Source organism: Pithys albifrons, chromosome 5 (assembly GCF_047495875.1).
Source record: "Pithys albifrons albifrons isolate INPA30051 chromosome 5, PitAlb_v1, whole genome shotgun sequence".
Lineage (NCBI taxonomy): Eukaryota > Metazoa > Chordata > Aves > Passeriformes > Thamnophilidae > Pithys > Pithys albifrons.
The window spans coordinates 63,151,037-63,171,034 of NC_092462.1; the positions used below are offsets into that span (position 1 = coordinate 63,151,037).

General features: G+C 38.1%; 1 protein-coding gene across 2 annotated transcripts in view; it reads left to right on the plus strand.

Moving 5' to 3' along the window:
* STK32B (serine/threonine kinase 32B) overlaps window positions 1–19,998 on the plus strand; it is a 179,408-nt gene that overhangs the window by 158,272 nt on the left and 1,138 nt on the right. For both annotated transcript variants that reach the window (XM_071555231.1, XM_071555232.1), the window contains one exon: window positions 560–624. In XM_071555231.1, coding sequence (XP_071411332.1) covers window positions 560–624 — 65 coding nt within the window. The remainder of the gene's footprint in view (window positions 1–559; window positions 625–19,998) is intronic.

A 19,998-nucleotide genomic window follows, 5' to 3' on the forward strand; every position in this document is an offset into this window, starting at 1 on the left:
ATTATCATAGATGCTCATTTGAAGTATGAAAAAGTGTTGCCAGTTGGCAAGTGCACTTCCCACACATGGACAAATAGTTACAAGCAATATTTATTCACTGTTAGTACCAAAAATGAAAAGTACCAGTGAAAAGTCTTGTTATTTATAGATGTGTTAAAACTGTCTCTTCAGCCTTGACTAATGTGTCCCATGTAGAAAGACATATTGTATGAAGAGTTTAAAGTACTGAGAAGATTAATAATAATTTCCAGACTCAAATTTTCATTTCAGTGAGGTTTTGTAAATTATGTTGCTCCTCCTAATGATTTTGAATGCTTAGGCAAGCTGTTCTTTCTAGAGCTATCAGGTCTAAAAATCCTCAGGAATTCTTTGTGGGGAACTTCTTCCAAAAGAATGAAAGATTGATTGTGCTATCACCGCCCAGTTTGATGAGTCTTTGAAATGCCTCTTGATAGTATTCATTCATAAGCCTTTTTGTTCAGTGTCATTTCTGTTGTTGTGATTTTTGTCTGTGATTCCCCATCTTTCTTAATCAACCTATTCATGCTGTTTTTTAAAGAACGTACACCTGCAGCAGTGCTTGGAAACCGTTAGGAAAGAATTCATCATATTCAACAGAGAGAAGTAAGTGCATTTCTTAATGCCTCTTTAGCATTCAGTACTAAAATTAAACTGAGAACTATTTTTTTCTCCCAGTATGAGGGAAAGTGATTAATGATCACAGCAGCAGAGCCTAAAAGACTGGATTTCCATTGATTTCTTCCTCTTACAGTCTCTGGTGTGATGATTTTGGTCTTGTAGTTCTTCCATCTCTGAAATCAAGCAGAAGACCTTGTGATTAAAGTATGTTGGAAATACATGGTAAATGTTACTGGCACTCCCCAGAGAAACTGTCAGCAATTAAGCAGAGGAGTACAATGTAAGGGGTTGCTTTTTGTACAACTCGAACAAAATCAAGGGAAGTTGTAACCTATGAAATTTTAATTATACAGACTGCAATGTTCTGATTTGGAAACTCTGTTCATACATCTCCACCACAAAAAAGTGTAATTCAACATTGGCTATTTCAACAAAGCTAAATATTAAACTTGTATCAAACATGAAGCAAGAACTTATAATCTAGAAGTCAGCCAGAATTCATGTCAATAATCTTCCTGGCCCAATTAATACACTGCATTTTTCATAGTTTACTGCATTTGAACTGCAGCCATTATGGCCCCCTTTGTGTTAACAGATGCAGCTAATAACAGGGCAGTTGTTTGTGTCTTTGGTCAAATTATTGCATTTCATGCATATACATGTCATGGTTTTATTTGCCTTAATTATATATGCAGACTGTTCTAATGGAGTTGTGAAATGCTAGAAATTATTTTAAAAGTTGTGATTATCTTAATGCTTCATCATCATCATCATGGGTAGGCTTCACGAACGAAGAATTGGGAAGATCTTAATGCTTACAATGCAGGTAATTACTGTCCACTGCAATTAAAACTGGGAAAGGGATTGCCAGCTTTGCAAAATTAATACAATATAATGAAGGAAATTATGCCATGAAATCCCCTTTTTCCTGTGGGACATATCTATGCCTGATGCTGACTGCTCACAGAAATTACAGCATGGACTTACAAAGAAAAGGAAGGTCCAACATAGTCTTCAACATTATTTTGCATGATCTTTAGCACAAGAAAGCTGTATGTTTGTGAAAGAGCAATAAACAAGAGAAGGTTTTCATAAGGGTCTTAGTGGACTTCTCTGAATCAGTTCTGGTATCAGTGAACCAGTGAATGTGTGAGCTTTGTGGCTTAACTCACAAAAATCAAAAGCATTAGGATCATTATAACAAGATTAGGAAAAAATTACATTGATAAATCAATTTAATGAGTTTCCAAGGAGTCATTCATACAACTAGTTCATTTACAGATACTAGTTGCTCACCTATGCCAGTCATATATCAAGAAAATCCAATATGCAGCAAATTTTGAAAGCTAAAACACCAGATTTTATAAAACACCTTCAAAATTTATTGAGTGTGTTCAGAAGCATTGATCAGTTTCTCTTATCATGATTTTACTGTGCTATTATTAAATCTTTTTTGTATAGGAACTTTTTTAAAATTTGTTTCATATTGCACAACTACAATTGCACAACACAGGCCATAAAGTTTCATATTGCACAACACAGGCTATAAAGAACTCTGAGAGGCTGATTGGAGATCAAAGAGTAGTACAAATAAAATGGAAGCAAAAGAAAAACCTCATGCTCTTCATTCAGAAAAGCACATTTTTTAGTTGTTGCTCATTTGGCTTTGGTAAGGTAAATGAAAAATATTTAGTATATACCTACAACAGATCCTGCATTGTCTAAAGCTAGATCACAATAATTTATTGTTTGAATGGTATTAGAGCTTTAAAAAGACGTGGAGACACTCCTGTTTTATTTTTCAAAGACAGAAATGCTAATAAGAAGGGAAGTGGAGGTCAAATGTTTGAAGTGCAAAGTGAATTCAAGTTAATGTGAAGAAAATGAGAGCAATAACAGGCACAGATTTCATCATATCAGAGAGAAGAAGCTATACAGTATATGCCAGAGTAATTCATGGTGTGCTTCCTTAGACCTTTCTAAGCCCTTGGGGCTGTATGCAGAGGCTGAGGCTGTGCCTATGTGGATTTCCAAAGCCACGTGGCTGATCAAGTTCTTAGGAACAGGTGCAGATGCTGAAAGACAAAAAGTAAGACTCCAAATTAAAAGGATTCAAGAAAAAATTTCAGACACTTCTAACTGAGCAACAAAAAGTCAGGTAGTAATATGTAGTTAGATTCTGTTTTGCTAACACCCCAGTTCCACATCATCTTGCAATCCAATACTTGTGAAATATCTGCCATGGAAAGCAGAATCTGTTTTTATTGAATGCCTTACTGATACTTCTAGACTGTTCCTCTTTTCCACTATATGTCTTTTTATCCTGCAACACACACTGTAAATCTTGCAATATGTCATACTTACTTTCTTGCCAAGAAGCTCAGAAACTCTTAGATTGCAGACAGGAAGAGTGGGGAGAGGTAGAGAAAAGGCTTAATGGGCTAAATAGAATTTAAACATAATTGAAGAGATGGAATGAAGTAAGTTAATAGTTTCACTTAGTGATGACAAAGACTGAATGTGCATTTCCATTTTTGTATTGCTTTATGTAGTTAAGAATTGAAAACTGATATTTGTAGGAATGTTTTAAGCAAGATGAGTGGCATGAGGAAGACAGATTTCATTTTAGCTAAGCCAAGCTTTCAAATGACTAGGCTTAGTTAAAAAGACTGACCTTTTTCCAGATGTCTTTACTATCAGCATTCAGTAAACATACCTTCTTGGTAGGTCTTATGTTGTCCCTGAATGCAATTTATTTGGTTGGACTGTGTTGCAACTGTGTGGCTGATATCTATGGTTTGGACAGTTATGAGATAGGATGAAAGATCTGAAGAATTAAAAAGAAGTAGGATGTTGTATATAGTCAGAGAGTGCAAACACACACTTCAGAATGATAGACCAATTGTGTACTGTTAAAATAGAAATTCAGAAAAAAGGACCTGGAGTCATGGCATTAGATATTTTCTTTATATATTGGATTTAATTGTACAGGACTTCCTGTAAAAAAATCCTGTAGTCAGTGATTATCAGCAATGGATTATCCCATGGCATCTTCTGCTGATACTATTCAGAATTGACAGGGGAGAGGTGGACGAAGAGACGGAAGACTGACTATTCCCAGTTTCCCTGTAGAAAAAGCCAGAAAACAACTCTATCAAACAAAGAAGTTCCCAGAAGATGAAACAAAACCATTTCCTAAGATTGGCATAAATGCAAAGGACTGTCCTGTGTAGTAAAACTGGCAGTTATAGAAGAGATTTCCAGGTGTAGATCTGCACTTGAGTTTAGCTAGGCATGTTCTCATTACTGTCAATCCTATAAAAGAGCCTAGGAAATTTGTGAAATCTGAAAGCAATATGGCTTTCATGTCTGCAAAATACACACTGAGTACTCGAAAATTTTTATGTGATCCTTGTCAGCAGTTATTCTGATATGTCATTTCTTCTAAAAAAAAGGTTAAGGAGGATTGAATCTTCCATCCCCAATATAATTTTCTCCTGGGACACTCATGTACAATGTCAAATAATGGAAGAGCAGACCAAAAGCAGCTTTGGGGCTGAGCAACATTTTTAAATTGAAAATACTCCATGTAAAATGGCTAAACTCTTCTGAATAGTAACTTTAACCTGCATCCTCATTTGTGCAGGAAAACATTAAACATCTAGAATGAAATCCCTTATTGTGTAAGCAGATTTTATCTTGTCTATATTTTTCTAGTGCTTCAGATAACAGAGTGACTGAAGGGTTGCTAGCTGAGAGACTTCATTCCTATTAATATCAATATTTCAGTGAATGTGAACTACAAAGTAAAATACACGTGTGTGTATATAGGGGGGTGTGTGTGGGTGTGTGTGGGTGTGTGTGTTGATATGACATGGAGGTTTGGCATCCCTCCACAGTCACATTAAGAAAAAGGTACACACTATCTTGATCCAAAGTAAAATAACATAAGAAAATCCTTTTGTGGTGCAGGAAATGTTTTCTAGTCTTCTTTAAAATGTCAGTGTCATATCTTACTTAATTTTGAAAATATAAACTAAATAAACTGTGATACAAAATAGGTTCACACACTGGTTTTCTGGAAAATTTTTGCTCCTTAGGTAGAATAATTCTTCAGTCAGATACTTCATAAACTTAATCAAAATTATCAGCCTGCTACAGAAAATAAAATCACATAACCACCTTTTACTGAGTAGAATATGTTTTTCATATATACAATATGCATGAAAATGGGTTGCAATTCTGCCAAAGTATTTTAATAAATGCAATTAACTGATTAGAAAATTATCAATATTGTTAAAAATTCCAGTGAAAAATTTCAAAACATTACTAATGATTTTGAAGTTGGAGGTTTTTTTACTTAATACTATTATGCTACAATAGCATTGTTAGGATATTCAGCTGCCTAGTCCCCATTCATCTGAACAGGCTTGCCTCTTTCCTAAGCTACTGGTTTACCTTTTTTGTTCTTCTCAGTATTTGTTCAATGCCAACACACTAAAAGCAATCTGCTACAAATTGGAGCAGTTAGTGGGCTGCTGCACATTACTTTCTCTTTTCCTACCATCACTCCTGCTGTTTGGCCATGCTAAGTTCTCTCCTAAATGGTACTGAACAGCTCTAGGTGAACAGAAAGCTCTCTGTTCCCAGAATAAACGCCAAAAATTAAGGAAGGGAGGGATATTAAGATGCTTAAAATCATATTGTCTGATTTTGTCCATATCATAGGTGAAGAGCTTACTCAATATTTTCTGCATCTTTTATAAGATCAAGTTTATTATCTTTCTCTTTTTTTGTTCTTTTTCTTTCCTTTCAGTTGTCTTCTGAGACTCATATCCAGAGTCCCTGAGTGCTCTCTTTCATTTTAGTTTGATTGAAATTGAATATTCATAATGATTTGCAGTATACTTCATTGAATGTACTTTTCTTAATCGATATTTTATTTCACTTAGTGTCTCTGGGGATATTTATATTATCATAATCCTCCTAATGAATGCTTTTTGGATGAGGCTACAGTACAATTTTTTATTTCTTGGTACTTCTGCTGACCTTAATTCAGTGTAAATCCATCTCTTTGTGAGCATTTCAAGTGGTTGCTCTGCTCTTCACTGATCCCTTTTGTAATGGATATGTCTGCTTTATGAGATTGCTCTTGCAATCTCACCTAATTAGAAAGATGCTTTTCTGAATGTGATTGAACCTGATTTCGTTTTGGGCAGTAATAACTGCTGCTTGCTTATACAAGTCCTTTCACTTCTGCCTTTGATTCCTGCTCATTATTACTGCCTTAGAATTACCAGTCCAAATGTCACTCTCTTAGTGAGCCCAGCAGGTCCAAGCTGGTAATTTTGCTATAGGTATACCTTCAAATGCACTTTCTTTTGAGAAAAGAGTGGCCATACAAAAGCTATTGTTTCAATAGCATGTTCCCTTCACAGATTCATGGAGGAAGAGAGGAAAAAAATAAAAAACCTAAAAGGCTAATGAATATCTGGAATCTCATTTTCAAATTCTTCCAGGAAAAAGGGCCTAAGTTTTCCCAAGCAAGTAAGGATAAGATTGTAATGACACTTCACCAAATGGGCATGCAACTTTGGGAATGAAAGTTTGCATGGGGTTGCATATTTGAGAGCATTCTCCATGCTGGAATGGGGTCCTGGAAGGATCAGGCTAACCAATGCAAGTCCTCAGCATTGGAGGACAGCAATTAGTTTCTATTCACAGAAAACTGAACAGAAAAAGACATCATAAAAATAATTGGAAGTCAATTTATAGGCAGAGAAAAGATAAATCTTCATTTGTACATCTCAGGCTCTGGAGAGGAACCAAAACTGCATAATTCTGGGCACCATATATTTCATTTTTTTCAGCAGGTTACATTGGACAAATCATAACTATGTAAAAGCTGCATAACAAGTCATGACTGTTCCATTGCCACAGGGGATTACCTTCATGATTTCTCTTCATCTCTCTTCATGTCCTGCACTAGCGTAAATTCTCACTTGTTATGAGTGTCTGTAAATTAAGACTGAGTCATGAAGACTGCACTCCTCTTGCTGTTTTAAGACAATATTTTGGGGTCAGTTGCTGAAGAAATGCAGAAACAAGCCAGTAATGAGATAACGTCATTATTATTGCCAGTCATTCTGATGTCTATATACCTGTTGAATATATTCATAAATGAGTTGGAAAGGGAGGTGAATGGTGACAAAGTTCACTTACAATACCATAGTAGTCAAAACTAAATCTGAGTGCAAAGAACTATTGTAGCTAATGATAACTATGGTTCTGAATTTCAGGGTAAGAAAATGGCAGCTGAAATTCAATATTGATAAAAGAAAATATGTTAGGAAGAAAATAATCTAAACTTTGCCTTTAGAATAATAAACTTAAAATTAGCTTCAGTTATGAAGGACAGAGAGTTTGAAAATACTGTGGATAGCATAATGTTTGGTGGAAGACTAAAAGGTGTTGATAGGTTAAAAGCCGCAAAAACTGCAAAAACATCTACAAAGAAATTATGGATGTCATTGTGGGTATACAGATTTATGTTCATATACACACACCGGCATCGTCCATTCTTTGTACAGTTCTGCTTCCTTATCTCAAAAAAGTTACAAACTAAGAATGGTTGCAACACAAACAGAATTGGCCAGGGGTGTGTCATGGGACAGGTTGAAGGATTAAATAGACTTGAACTAATTTAAACTCTCAGAAGAGACAACTGAAAAGACAGAAACTGGATAAAAAATAACATGTTATGATACTTATTGAGAAGATGACTAAGCAATGGTTATTCACTCTTTGTGATAATGCTGCAGGTTTAAAAGAAAACAAACCATGATTTTTTGTGCAGCGCAGCCTGTTACCAAGTGGTGCTTTGGATGCCAAACATACAAAATGATTCAGAAAAGGATAAGAGAAATTAATGAGAAAAAAATCAGCTAAGGTCCATGAGATGTGAGACCTCTGATTGCACTCGTTAGTTTGGGAAGTCTGAAATTCAGAAGCGAGTAGGATGTGCCACAGCAGACATTTGGCTTGTTCTTTGACAGCATGTACTAGTGTCTGAAATGGGCCATTGTGGGAGATGGAAATCCCTGTTAGGTGGAACATCTGGGTATGTGCATTTATGGTTTCTCACTGCTGACAATGTGTCCATTTTCATGTTGAGTCTTCATAGTGACATAAGGGTTGCACAGTAAAATGTATAGATGTATGTGTATGCATTATATGCAAGTATGTGTATATTTAGCCTTTTGAAAATAGGAAAAGAAATGCAGGCTTAGGGCAGTAAGAGATTTAGGTAAGATTCAGGTTGTCCATTGCTGTGTTTCAGGGCACATCCCCCATTGGCTGGGAAGACCTCCCATGTGGAGGTGATTTTCCTGTGTCTCACCAATACATATTTCTGTTGTGGATGCACCTTAGTGACTAGCCTAGATGACTTCTTGTTCCATAGAGTGGCTTTTGTGGATCCCTAAGTCAGGCCTGTGTTACCCACCCTTCCCATGCATTGTGTAGGGAGGCTGAAAATTATGCTATGCAATCACAAGTGAACTCCCAGCTCATTCTCTTTTTTGCCCTTCAGGCAATGAAAGAGCTGCACAGGTAACCAGACTTTTGTGAATCTGAGTTTCAGACTTGGGCAGAGAAATCTTGCATAAGGAATAGGTGGAAAGAGATGAACCCTCAGAGAGGTGAGTGCAGGCTGTTGTTCCCTGGCAACTCACAGGCTCCAATTCCTGGAAGTCCAGTGTTTCAAGAAGTGTAGGGCTGAACTAGCATATTCCCAAATGTATATTCCAGTCTGAGAATATTCATTGTCACATCTGAATAATTAGGCAGAACCACACTCGCTTCTGTGGTGGGTTGACCCCGGCTGGATGTCAGGTGTCCACCAAAGCCCTTCTGTCACTGCCTTCCTCAGCTGGGCAGGGGAAAGAAAATATAATGCATGGCTCACTGATTGAGGTAAGGACAGGGAGAGATCACTCTCCAGTTACCATCAAGGGCAAAACAGACTAAGCTTGGGGAAGGTTGATTCAATTTATTGCCAATAAATAACACAGTAGGATAGTGAGAAATAAAACCCAAATCTTAAAAACACCTTCCTGTCACCTCTTCCTTCTTCCTGCACTCAGCTTCATTCCCAAATACTCTATCTCCTCCAGGACAGAGGCACAGAGGGACAGGGAATGCAATCAGTTCCTCACACTTTGTCTCTGCTGCTCCTTCCTCCTCATACTCTTCCCCTGCTCCAGCATGAGTTTCCTTGCACAGTCTGCAGTTCTTCATGACCTGCTCCAGGGTCAGTGCCTTCCATGTGGTGCAGGATTTCAGGAACAGGCTGTTCCAGCCTGTGCCCCCCATGGGGTCCAAAGTCCTGTCACCAAACCTGCTCCAGCCTGGGGTCCTCTCTCCATGGCACCACAGGTCCCGCCAGGACCTGGACAAGTGGATCTCTGCTCCAGCCAGGACTTCCACAGGCTTCAGGGGAACAGCTGCCTCACCATGGCCTGCACCATGGGTTTCAGGGGCATCTCTTCCCCAGCACCTCCTTCCCCTCCTTCTGCAATGACCTTGGTGTCTGCAGGGCTGTCCACTCACAAATTCTCACTCCTCTCGTCAGCTGCAATTGTGCTTTTTTTCACCACCTTCTTAACTCTGTTATCCCAGAGGTGCTACCACAGTTGTTGTTCGGCTCAGCTTTGGTCAGTGATGGGTCCAACTTAGAGCTCACTGGTGTGGCACTGTTGGACATGGGGATATCTTCTGTCTGCTTCTCACAGAAGCCACCCCTGTAGTATCCCACTACCAAAACCTTGCCAAACAAACCCAATTCAGCTTTCCACATGTGGTAACCCTTAAAGCATTGATTGCATGACCCCCATGGAGCTGAAGTTTCAGTTAGAGATGCCACATTAAGGAAATTGTTGCTGACGCACAAATAGGCTGTAACCATTGATTTTTCCCTCAGTCACCTCTGAAAGAGAATCCTCTTCCCAGCACCAGAGGAGAAGCATTAAAAGCTAAGAGAAGAAATGAGATGGGATTGTATGGCCATGTCTCAGTGGTGGCTGGCTGCCCTTCTGTCCAGTCCTGCTTTGCTGTGGCAATCTGTCACACCAGTTCATTGTCACCAAGCTGTAGGCATGCACATCACCACCACTACACATGCAGCAGGAATTTCACAGTCATCATATTATTATTTGTCTTTAAATTCTCAGTCCATTAGCAAAATTATGCTTGTTGCTGTGATCTGCTCTCTGTCAAGAAGCCTCTGGATTCCAGCTCCTTTGTAAAATCTTATTTGCCCTAAAGTCTGGGGTCTCTGTGGGGATGGCAGTGGCTCAGAATATAGTTCCAGTAACACAGATGTAACTGTAGATGCAGAAGAATTGTCCTCCCAAAACATTGCACTTGGACTTGACTCAAAGGATCATTTTACCTTGAAACATTAAGGAAAATAATATTCCAAAGTAACGACTGTAATCTAGCTGAACAAGAGGGTGAACCTACATCCTGTAGGATATCACCAAAAGCTATCTAGGAAATTAATGTCTTTCCTGAGAATGAGTTTTGGCCCCACACACCTGAGAAATATCCTTATTTGTGGGCAGGTGTCTGCAGTTTTAAAACTGAATTTTAGCTAAGTAAAAAGAAAATTTTCTCTCTGTGGTTCCAAAAGGTCTAATAACCAGTATATTAATGGAAAATTTCATACTTTCCTGTTCCTTATACATATGGAACTGCAAACATATCTAAACTAGAAAAACTAGTTCACATTTTAAAATGTGGCTGAACAAGACAGATACTGTTTAGGATGAACATGGTTTGGAGCAGACAATAGCCCACTTCTAAGAGACACGTATTTTACTAGACTGAAAATGGCTTTACTATTATTGTTAATTGGTTTAGTCACCTTTTCTTAAATGACTGTGCATCATTTGATATCTTCATGTATTTACCTCATGTCTTCACTCTTATTTTGCTTTATCAAATCCCAGGGTAAACCTGAGATCTCAAGGTATTGCAGGTCAACATACTACAGCACCCAGTATAAAATTTGTCATTTGATTTCCACATACTAGTATTTCACATGTCACACACGACGCATGTGCACCTGAACCCATTAAGTTTGATTATAAATTACTGGTTGATAGAAAATTATGTTCACAGGCATTTACTGAGTGTAATTACTCAGCAGGAACCATCAACCTGAATCAATTACCCATACTCTGAGCATGCTTCCCCAAAGATTTTTGGAAAGCATGGGAGTAAATGCAACAAGTGTCAGTGGTACAAGAAGACATCCATGCTACATAGGGATACTTCCCCCAAAATTTTACTTTTCACATTCAGCTTTAATAAAGCCTAACTTTTAATCTGACAGTCATTTAAATTTAAATGGAGTTAAAATAGAGATATTAGAATGATGACTTGATAATGTACTAAGCTATCAAAACACATACATCATGGTGTTTTAGGAAAACAGACCTGAGATTATGACTATTTCTATCAAAGCAGTCAGTACCAAGAGAACCTGTTTGGGGTCAAAGACAGACTGAGTTAAATATTGGTTAGACATAGAACAACTCCTACCCCACAATACACAAGATTTTTCAAAGGTGTCTGAAATAAGTGGGAATTAGATGACAAAGTACTTTTCAAGATATAGCCCAAGTCACACAGAAAGGCATTGCTGGCAGACCCAAAGCCTGAATACGCTGCAGGCACATCTGCGTGGATGAACAGGGAATTGCTCCCTGTTCTCCTCAGTGATTTCATTACCCAGCGCTTTGCAGTGTTTATCAGCATGTTCTGTTACAGGCTGATGGGACCATTCCATTTCTGCACGCCTGAACAGTGTGGGTGCAAATTAGCTCTAATCCAGAAGCAAATTGGTTCTGCTAAGCAGTGCAGTGTGCAGTGAGCTTATACAGCTGCTAGACAGAAAGGGCCTTGAATCTGTCTTTCGGAAAGGAAAGGAATCTCTGTTTTTCTAGAGATCTAGAGAGGCAACAAGCCTGTGTCCCTTTAAACTAATCTATTTAAGTGTCATTTATTTAGTTTAAGCTCCTTTAGTGCTCAGTGAGGAGAGACTTGTATCTCCCAAGGTTGATCTGTGATACATATATTAGATAACTTAGACCAGCATTAATCTTTATTGTGGACTCTACTCCCTGGAGAGAGAGCCTGAACTAATCCTTCATTTGTCTACAGTTAGCCAGCATAAAATTCATCCCATAATTGTGAGTTCAGTTAATTTCTAAATGCCAGTTCAGCAGGCACAGGTGCTCTGTGATCTACCAGTTCTATTTGCCTCAGGTAACCACGGGCATCTTGTGCAGCACCAAACATCACTGTGAGGCAGCTACGTTTGAGTGCATGTACCCAGCCTTGGGGGCAGGAGGGCAAGAATGAGAAAGTTATGGGTGCAAACATTATTAAGGAAGCGATAAAGACTCAATACTTCCACTCTTGTTAGCGGTTAGATGGAGTTACTACTTGGACCCAGGTGTCCCAAAACACATACCTGCTATAACACAGACACAGGGGAGTGTTCTGTTTCATTTAAAGCTGCTCTGCACATATTGGTCCTCTACACAGACTCCAGAGCAAGGGGAAATTATCTGAGTTTACAGACTTTAATTTTCACTTTGGAGTCATGTGACTCAGCTCTGATGTTGCTGAGTGATGAATGTCGTCTCTGCTTCAGCCACTCCTGACCTGGTCTGCCTCAAGCTTCCTTTGGCACAGAGCAAGATTGTGCCTTCCTTGTTTACTCAGAAATGCATACAAAATTCACACGCTTCTCAGTGAATCCTGTTTCACTGAAAAGACCTCTGAGATCATTCTGTGCAGAGGCTAAAGAAAATAAAAGCCCGCTATTAACTCTGTCATGCTTACTGCTCCTCTGCTAGGTGTAAAGAGGAATTTTTAATAATAGAGAACATTAGCTATATACAACTGTCTTTTGAGACAATTTTAATTAGCTATATAATTACTTAGTTTAATTAATTACATCTCCACAGCTGGGATTCTTTTGAATCCATTCTCATTTTTAAGGTGTTTAACTCTCCTTCCTTTATTTCTAGTCTTCTTTTTTCTTATCCTGTATTTTCCACCTTCACTGCTGTTTTCTTCCTGTTTTTTAAAGGCAGAATACAGGCAGTCTTCCATGCTGCTCCATAGTTAGCATGGTCCCTGGCATAATTTTTCCCAGACCTAAATCACTCTTTGAAGAAATTCCCTTCATGTTTCAGAGGTTACTGTAGACCAAAGGCTGCCTAATAGACAGCTGGAATACAGCTCTGTTTCGAAGATTAGAGAGTTTAGCCATAAGGACGAGGCAGTCTGTGCCACTCAGCTTCCAGGCACCGATCCCTACCTGTGGGAGCAAACATAACTGATGCCTAAAATACAGAAATTACTTTCCCATGCAGCACCCTATTTGCTGCTTGAGATGAGAGCCCTCCTGGCTCCCACTGGGGAATGGGAAGTGGTTGAGTAATTTGTCAGATGTTCAGGTTACCAGGTAACTTAATCTTATGGAGGATTATCAATTAGTTCTGCTATGTGCTATGAAATCAGAGCAGTACTTTTCAAACTGGGGAATGTTGTAGAATGTGGGCAGAGACTTGACTCTATTCCTGAAGATGTACACTGAGGAAAGGTTAGCATTTTCTTCTTTATATATGGAAGTGCAAAATACGCAAATGATCTGAATTTCTGTTCAACTCATAGGCTTATTTTTGCTAACTTTTTTAAAAAGAAAGGAAATACAGGGAGTTTCACTCCTTTCTGATGTATTTTCTGGTTATTTTATATTGAAAACTAAAAGTACTCTTCCCAAGTATACTTATTCAGTTTAAAAAATAACTCGATCAGGATACTTCACTAACTTCTTCTTTATTTTATCATTTCACTAAAAAATATAGTGGAATGAAAACCTCCACACGAGAAGTAGCAATCGGAATAATGGAGATATAAAAGAAAGAGTGACACTCATTTACAACTGTAAAATACTGCCAGCTTCTTCAGTTTTTACAAAAATAGAACACAGCAAGAACCAATTTATAAGAGAAACCTTAAGACAGAAAAATATTAAGTGACCATGTATCAAAGTATCTATTCTTATTCCCAAAAGAGGAAACCAGATCACAAGCCAAGCAGCTTATTGTCCAAGAAATCATGCCCTGTTATCAATATTTGTACAATCACTGCCTGCAATTGATGTTAAAATGATGGAGGAAGAATAATGGTTGAAGTTTTTAAAGTGGAGTATGAGATGCACATGCATACAGCCCATTGTTTTTGAAAAGCCATGTATGTGTTCCTACATTATGCTGCCAAAATCTTGCCCTGTTTTTGTAGTATGTGCACTTTAATGATGTGGATGAGCTGCTATAAAGCTTAAATAAGGGATTTTATAAATGATAAAGTCTTGCATGACCTTGGAGAATTGACTCTTCCTGGCTAAAGCATGACAGATTGTAGGTGCTGTGAACAGTTTTACTCAGTGTCAAGCCAAGGGAAGAGAGTCCTTTTGGGGCTGCTGGGTGAGCTGATGCAGAAAATGAGCTGGTATGACCAACACGGTTAGTTTTCACCTACCTGCCACACATTTCCCACTGAAGACTTACTATTTAGGACAGAGATATAAACCAAAACCTATCCATTTTCATGATGGTTATACCAACATGTAAAGTTCAAGTTACCCAGCAGCTTTCTGGTTACAATTTTTATCACACTCATTCTTTTGAACCTTCACAGTCTAAATACTTCTTTCTAGAAAAAGTTACTCTGCATAAAACCACTTAAAAATGGGAGAAACATAGGCATATAGTGTGTACTTGTCCCACAATAAGCGCATCTTATTGGCACAGTTAGACTCCCAAGTCCCATTAAGTCTTCCTTTTTACATTTTTTGACTGGAAAAAGGAAGATGGGTGGGGATATATTTTGTGGAGTTCGAGTGCCATAAATTTTCCAAACTATTTAGGTTGAGCATTTCATTTTTATTTTATGTGGAACCAAGCAGTGAAGCCAGTTCTGATGAGGGTTATAACCAGTGGCTGACTATATCAATTTCTTTCGGAAGCAAATTTTGGACCACTTTGTAAAACAGTGCTTAGTTATTACCAAGACAAATTACTCATGTTCAGGTACAGGCAGTTGCAGGGTGGAAAGAGTTCAAGAATCACCACCTTGAGGAAGAAATCATTTTGTTTACATGTGAAATCATTCATCTGGGCATTTTTTGATTATGTTTGCATGCAAATTTTTGTCCATTACCACACTGAAAAAAACTAAAACTAGAAACAAATAGTGGGCAATAGCAGTGGGTACCACACTGACACTTTTCCTGCCCTCAGTGCCAAGATATCTCACTCCAGCCTTAGCTATCTACAACTTGTTATGATCTTGGTTAGACATGTTGAGCGTCCCCAGCTCTGCAAGGATCCCTGTGAGGCACTGCTACAGTCAGGGTCCGCTGACTTTATGGAGTCCACCTGTACATTATACCACTCCGTAAAACTTACTTGGGTAGAATTTCTGCAACACCGAAATATCCAGCAATCTCAGTTATATGGCATAACTTTCATATTTCTACTTTCTATGATCAAGATATAAGAAAAGAGTGACTATATCTGTCACTTTCTGGCTTCTACTAAATACTTCACAAAATCCCATTGCTAGATCTTTTCTATTGAGAACAAAAAGTTTTCAGTGCTGCATTTTGAAAGAGTCTATATTTACCAGCTGTTATTCTAAAAATACAGCATTTGGACATTAGAACAACCACTGTTTTTCTGAAATCCCCCTTGGAACTTCAGTGTCTGTGTTCCAGTAGACAAAACACAGTGACATGATCAGACAAATGCAGATGAAATAGTCCCTCTCTGAGCACAGTCATACCCCATGACAGATCAGTCATTTTTTCTCCTCTGATTCAGACATGTTCAGAATAAGCCTTCTAGAAATGCCATCTGAACAAGCCATCAGCATTACTTCCGGGTAGCTGCTAAATATTAGAACTGAGTTGGGTTTCCATTTGGGATTCATGAATTTCAAAAAGTCAGCACAGATGTGCCTCATCTGTTCTGACCTCAGGTCCCATTTCTTGGGAAGAATAACTGGGATAAATATTCCACAGATTTATCTGCTCCTCAGGATTTCTTTCAAGGGGGTACACGTTCCCATTAATATGGCTTTTTCTCAAATAAAACTACAGTTTCTAAAGTTCATCTTTTTATGTACTCTTTTTCCCGAAACTAAAAACAAAAACATCTGTTTTCTCCAGCAAAGTGTTTGAAATATCAAGACCAAAGTAAAATAGTAAATCTGGAAATGGCAAAGCAAATCCACTGGCCTCTCAGACCATTCTTTTCCCTTTACACCCAGCACACTTGACTTGCAACATTGGCAAACTCACTTAAAAATTTTCCTAGTAAAAAGAGTTTCCTGTGGGATATGGCAAGCGTGGGAGTCTCAGAGGAGGGTCAGGTCTGCCTGGCTTGAGGTCTCTATTGTCAGCAGAAACTCAGTCCTCTTGATGGCTGCTAAGAGCATTGTGAAACAACTTGCGTTTCTGAGGCTTCAGTTTCAGCCTGGCAGGAGCCACTGACAAGTACATCAGCGGCACAAAGGTGTTATCATGCACCAAGCAAACAGACAGCAGTGACAGGCAGTGTAACAGCCTCCACACAGCTCTCAAACACAGCAGCTACATTTTCTAAAGCCTGATGTCATTGCTCTGTACTGCTAGAGGGTTTTAGCATGAAGAATTTTTCCCTCTCCTCTGAATTCCCTTCCACTGACCAATATCAGATTTGAGATCCAGCATCAGAAATCAATGCTGCAAGAAGTCTACTGTAATATCTGAGTATTAAGATAATATGAACCTTAAAAGCATTCCATGGCTCAAATAGGCTCTTTACCAGAAATACTGAAAAAGCCCAAGACTTCACTGGAATTTCAGTTACTGTTCTTGATGTATTTTTATAGTGACTGGTATAGGTTTTTTTCTTCCTCACTCCTGGACAGGAGTCTGTTCAACACTGTCACACACTACCAATTCCATGGATCTATGGTGGAGGGAAATAAAACTCAGCTTCTCTTTGTTGGTTCAGCAGAACCACTCTCAGTTCCCAGCATAATTGCCTCTGAGACTACTTATGTATTTGTACAGAGCAGAATAAATGTAATAGACACTGTACAAACTCATTTTTGTCCTCTTTTCTCTGCAGGTCTTTTTGTTCCATAAGACTAACAACTAGAACCAGCTGTTCATTTTTTTCACCCATAGCTGGCCATTTTGTTATTTATTCTCAGCCAGTAGTATTCAGCACAGGAAGAGATACCTGGTTTAGAACCACAACAAAGTCCTCATCAAGTCATTCATGCTCCCTGGGCCTTTATCAAGTTATCACAGTCTGTAGCTGCATCAGGTAAAAGGCAAGATAAGTCATTCACTGCAAAGCAGCTTCCTACAAATGATTTATTGCACAAGGGACATTTTTTAACAGAATGGCCCAGCATGCATTTATTTTGCCATGATTACAGGAAACATGTCAAGGTACTCACATATTTTAAAAGCTGAGAACATCTGACAGAAAACTGCTCTGGATTTGACAGCAAGAAATTAAGAATGCACCAAAAAGAGAGACATTTCAGTTGTGCAACTGTCCAATATTTTAACTGAAGAAACTGTATGTACACAGCTGCTGTACTGAGATTTCCTGGGGTCTTGACCTGAGGCTGTCTGCAGTTTGAGAGAAATACAGACGAATACCTTTTTCCTTTTTTTTTTCCTGAAAATGCAGTTGTTTGGGAGAAAGTCTTAGCATATCTGAAATTCTGACAGTTATGTTGAATCTGCAACTTTTCATACTTTATCATTGAAATTATCTGACTAAACAGGCTAAGGACAAACTTCAGAATTCTGCTTCATCTAGTGAACAAAGTTGAGCTATAAGCAATTCCCTGGTGGTCCCAAGCTTGCTACTGCATTTCATTAGATGCTTGTGATTTCATTCTAGCCTGCTATACCTGTAGTGGTCTTTTTTTAGTTCAGTATTTTATTTTCAATGCTAGCTTTTAGCCATTCTGCTCTCTTTACTTTTGTAATTTTATATATTTTATAATGTATATATGCATAAGTACACAGACAGTATAATTATATTTTGCTTGATTATATGTGTCACCTTCTTTTCTTAATCATCACAGACACCAGACTGTAATTCTCTGTTTCATTCAGGCCGGTGAGACACAGAGCAGTACTTAGAGGCAGAAAGCTCTCAGCTTCCATCATTCTTGGCAGCAGCTACCTCAACATCTGATGTGGAACTGCAAGCAAAGTCCCATGCTGCTTGGTGTGTTCCTTCTCATTGCACCCTTTGTCTAATCAAGAGCTGCAAATACAAGCCTATAGAATGATCTGTCACCAATTTATCCAGAAATAGCTCCTATGGGCATGGGTTTGATAAGAATACAAGCTTTCATTAGTCCAGACATCGCTTCAACGTTCTTTTTATTTCTCTTTCTTAGCCACAACATATCCAGTAGAGATTTAGGACTAGAGCTTCAAACCATGTGAGATTTCTGAACAAATATAATTCCTGTTCATCTTCCCCCAGCTATATTTTTCTCTACTTGACAAGAGAGAAGTTCAGGCACAGAAAAGTGTTGTAATTTGTCCAAAGGCTGATAGAGGTGGAAACAGAATCAGCATCTCCTGATTCTTAGTCCAACTTCCCAGCTCCAAGGGCACCCTGGTAACAGGTGTTCATGTGCCCATAATAACTAACCCCTAGAGTGAAATCTTTAATGTAATTTTAACCACTGAACAAAGTGATTTATACATAATTAAATAGTTAAATGAGAGGAGTTTTTTACTACATCAGCAGGTTAATAACCTATTGCCTACTTTGATAATTTGAATATATGTGTAGTGAATCTAGATACAGAATAGTAGAGCTGGGAAGTAGGACCAGAATAAAAGAAAATAATGGAAAAAATTAACAATAATTAACAATATTAACCACCTCTGCAGAGAGTGAAAAATTTGAGGCTGGTCAATGATATCTTTTGAACTCACCATGGACTTTATTTCACAGAGTCACAGAATATGCTGAGTTGAAAGGGACCTACAAGAATCATCAGATCCAGCCCTTAGCCCTGCACAAGACCCCTCCCTAAGAGTCACACTATGTGCCTGAGAGTGTCATCCAAACGCTTCTTAAACTCTGTCAGATTCCTTATATGCATGCTGCCTTTGTGCCACTTTGAGTGGTTCTCAAAAAAACCAAAAATGATGTTTTCTTGCTTCATGTTGTTATTGAGAAAACTCCTATTTCCCTTCTAAATTAAGCAGTAGAGTAAATGCCTTCTTTTTCAGCATTTTATGAACGAATTAAATACATGATTTCAGGAAGAAAGCACTTGCATGTCTTATACTAATGCACTGATTCCTCAGGTCTCCATAGAGCCAAAATCTGTCTCACTCCACTATTTAGCAGTTTGCAAGGTTTGCAACCCACAGTTTGCAATATGAGTTTCCAAGCACTCTGGTTTCAAGTCTCAAGTCTAACTCAATTATTCTCCTGGTAGTCTCCTGGAACTTTTTTGAAAGCCTGGTTTAAAAAACAAAACAAAACAAAAGGCAACAAACAAATCAAAACACCCCAAACCAATAAAATACCAAAGTCATCTCATTTAGTGTCTTCCATGGTGACAGGACAGTTTCAGGAATAAGTTACATTCTCTATTCATCTATGTAGAAATTATATATTTCAATTTTCTTAGAGTTCTTGTGCAAAAATCCACTGTCTTGATGCTTTGTCAACATTAGTTTAAACAACTGATTCTAAAGCGGTTTGATTGATAGCTTAACTGGAGACAAATTTCTCATAAACAAAGAAACCTTCCTAAGTTCTTTTGTCATGAACATTGGTGAAAATAATTCATTGGCTTTTCAGCTAGGGACTCATATTTTTTGTGCTATCCTCTAATAACAGTCATACCTGTAGACTCAGTGCTAATCATTTTTTCTCTGGTGCACTTGACAAATGTCATCATTAGGGTAAATGCTTTTAGAAATTTCAGTCTGTCTTACAGCTTTTCATTTAATGTGTGTGTGCTTTTAATCATAAGATTTTGGACAGTGTTTTCATTATTTTTATTTTAAATAGCTTCCTTTATTCCTTTGTTTAACTATTGCAGAATTTTTATGTCCTTTTACATTCTCTCCTCAGTCTTCAGTATGGTGTCTCTACAGCCTTTATGCCACCTGCAAGTGTTTCACCCTTTGAAACTGACTCTTGAAATTTAATTTTTGCATGTATTTTCTAT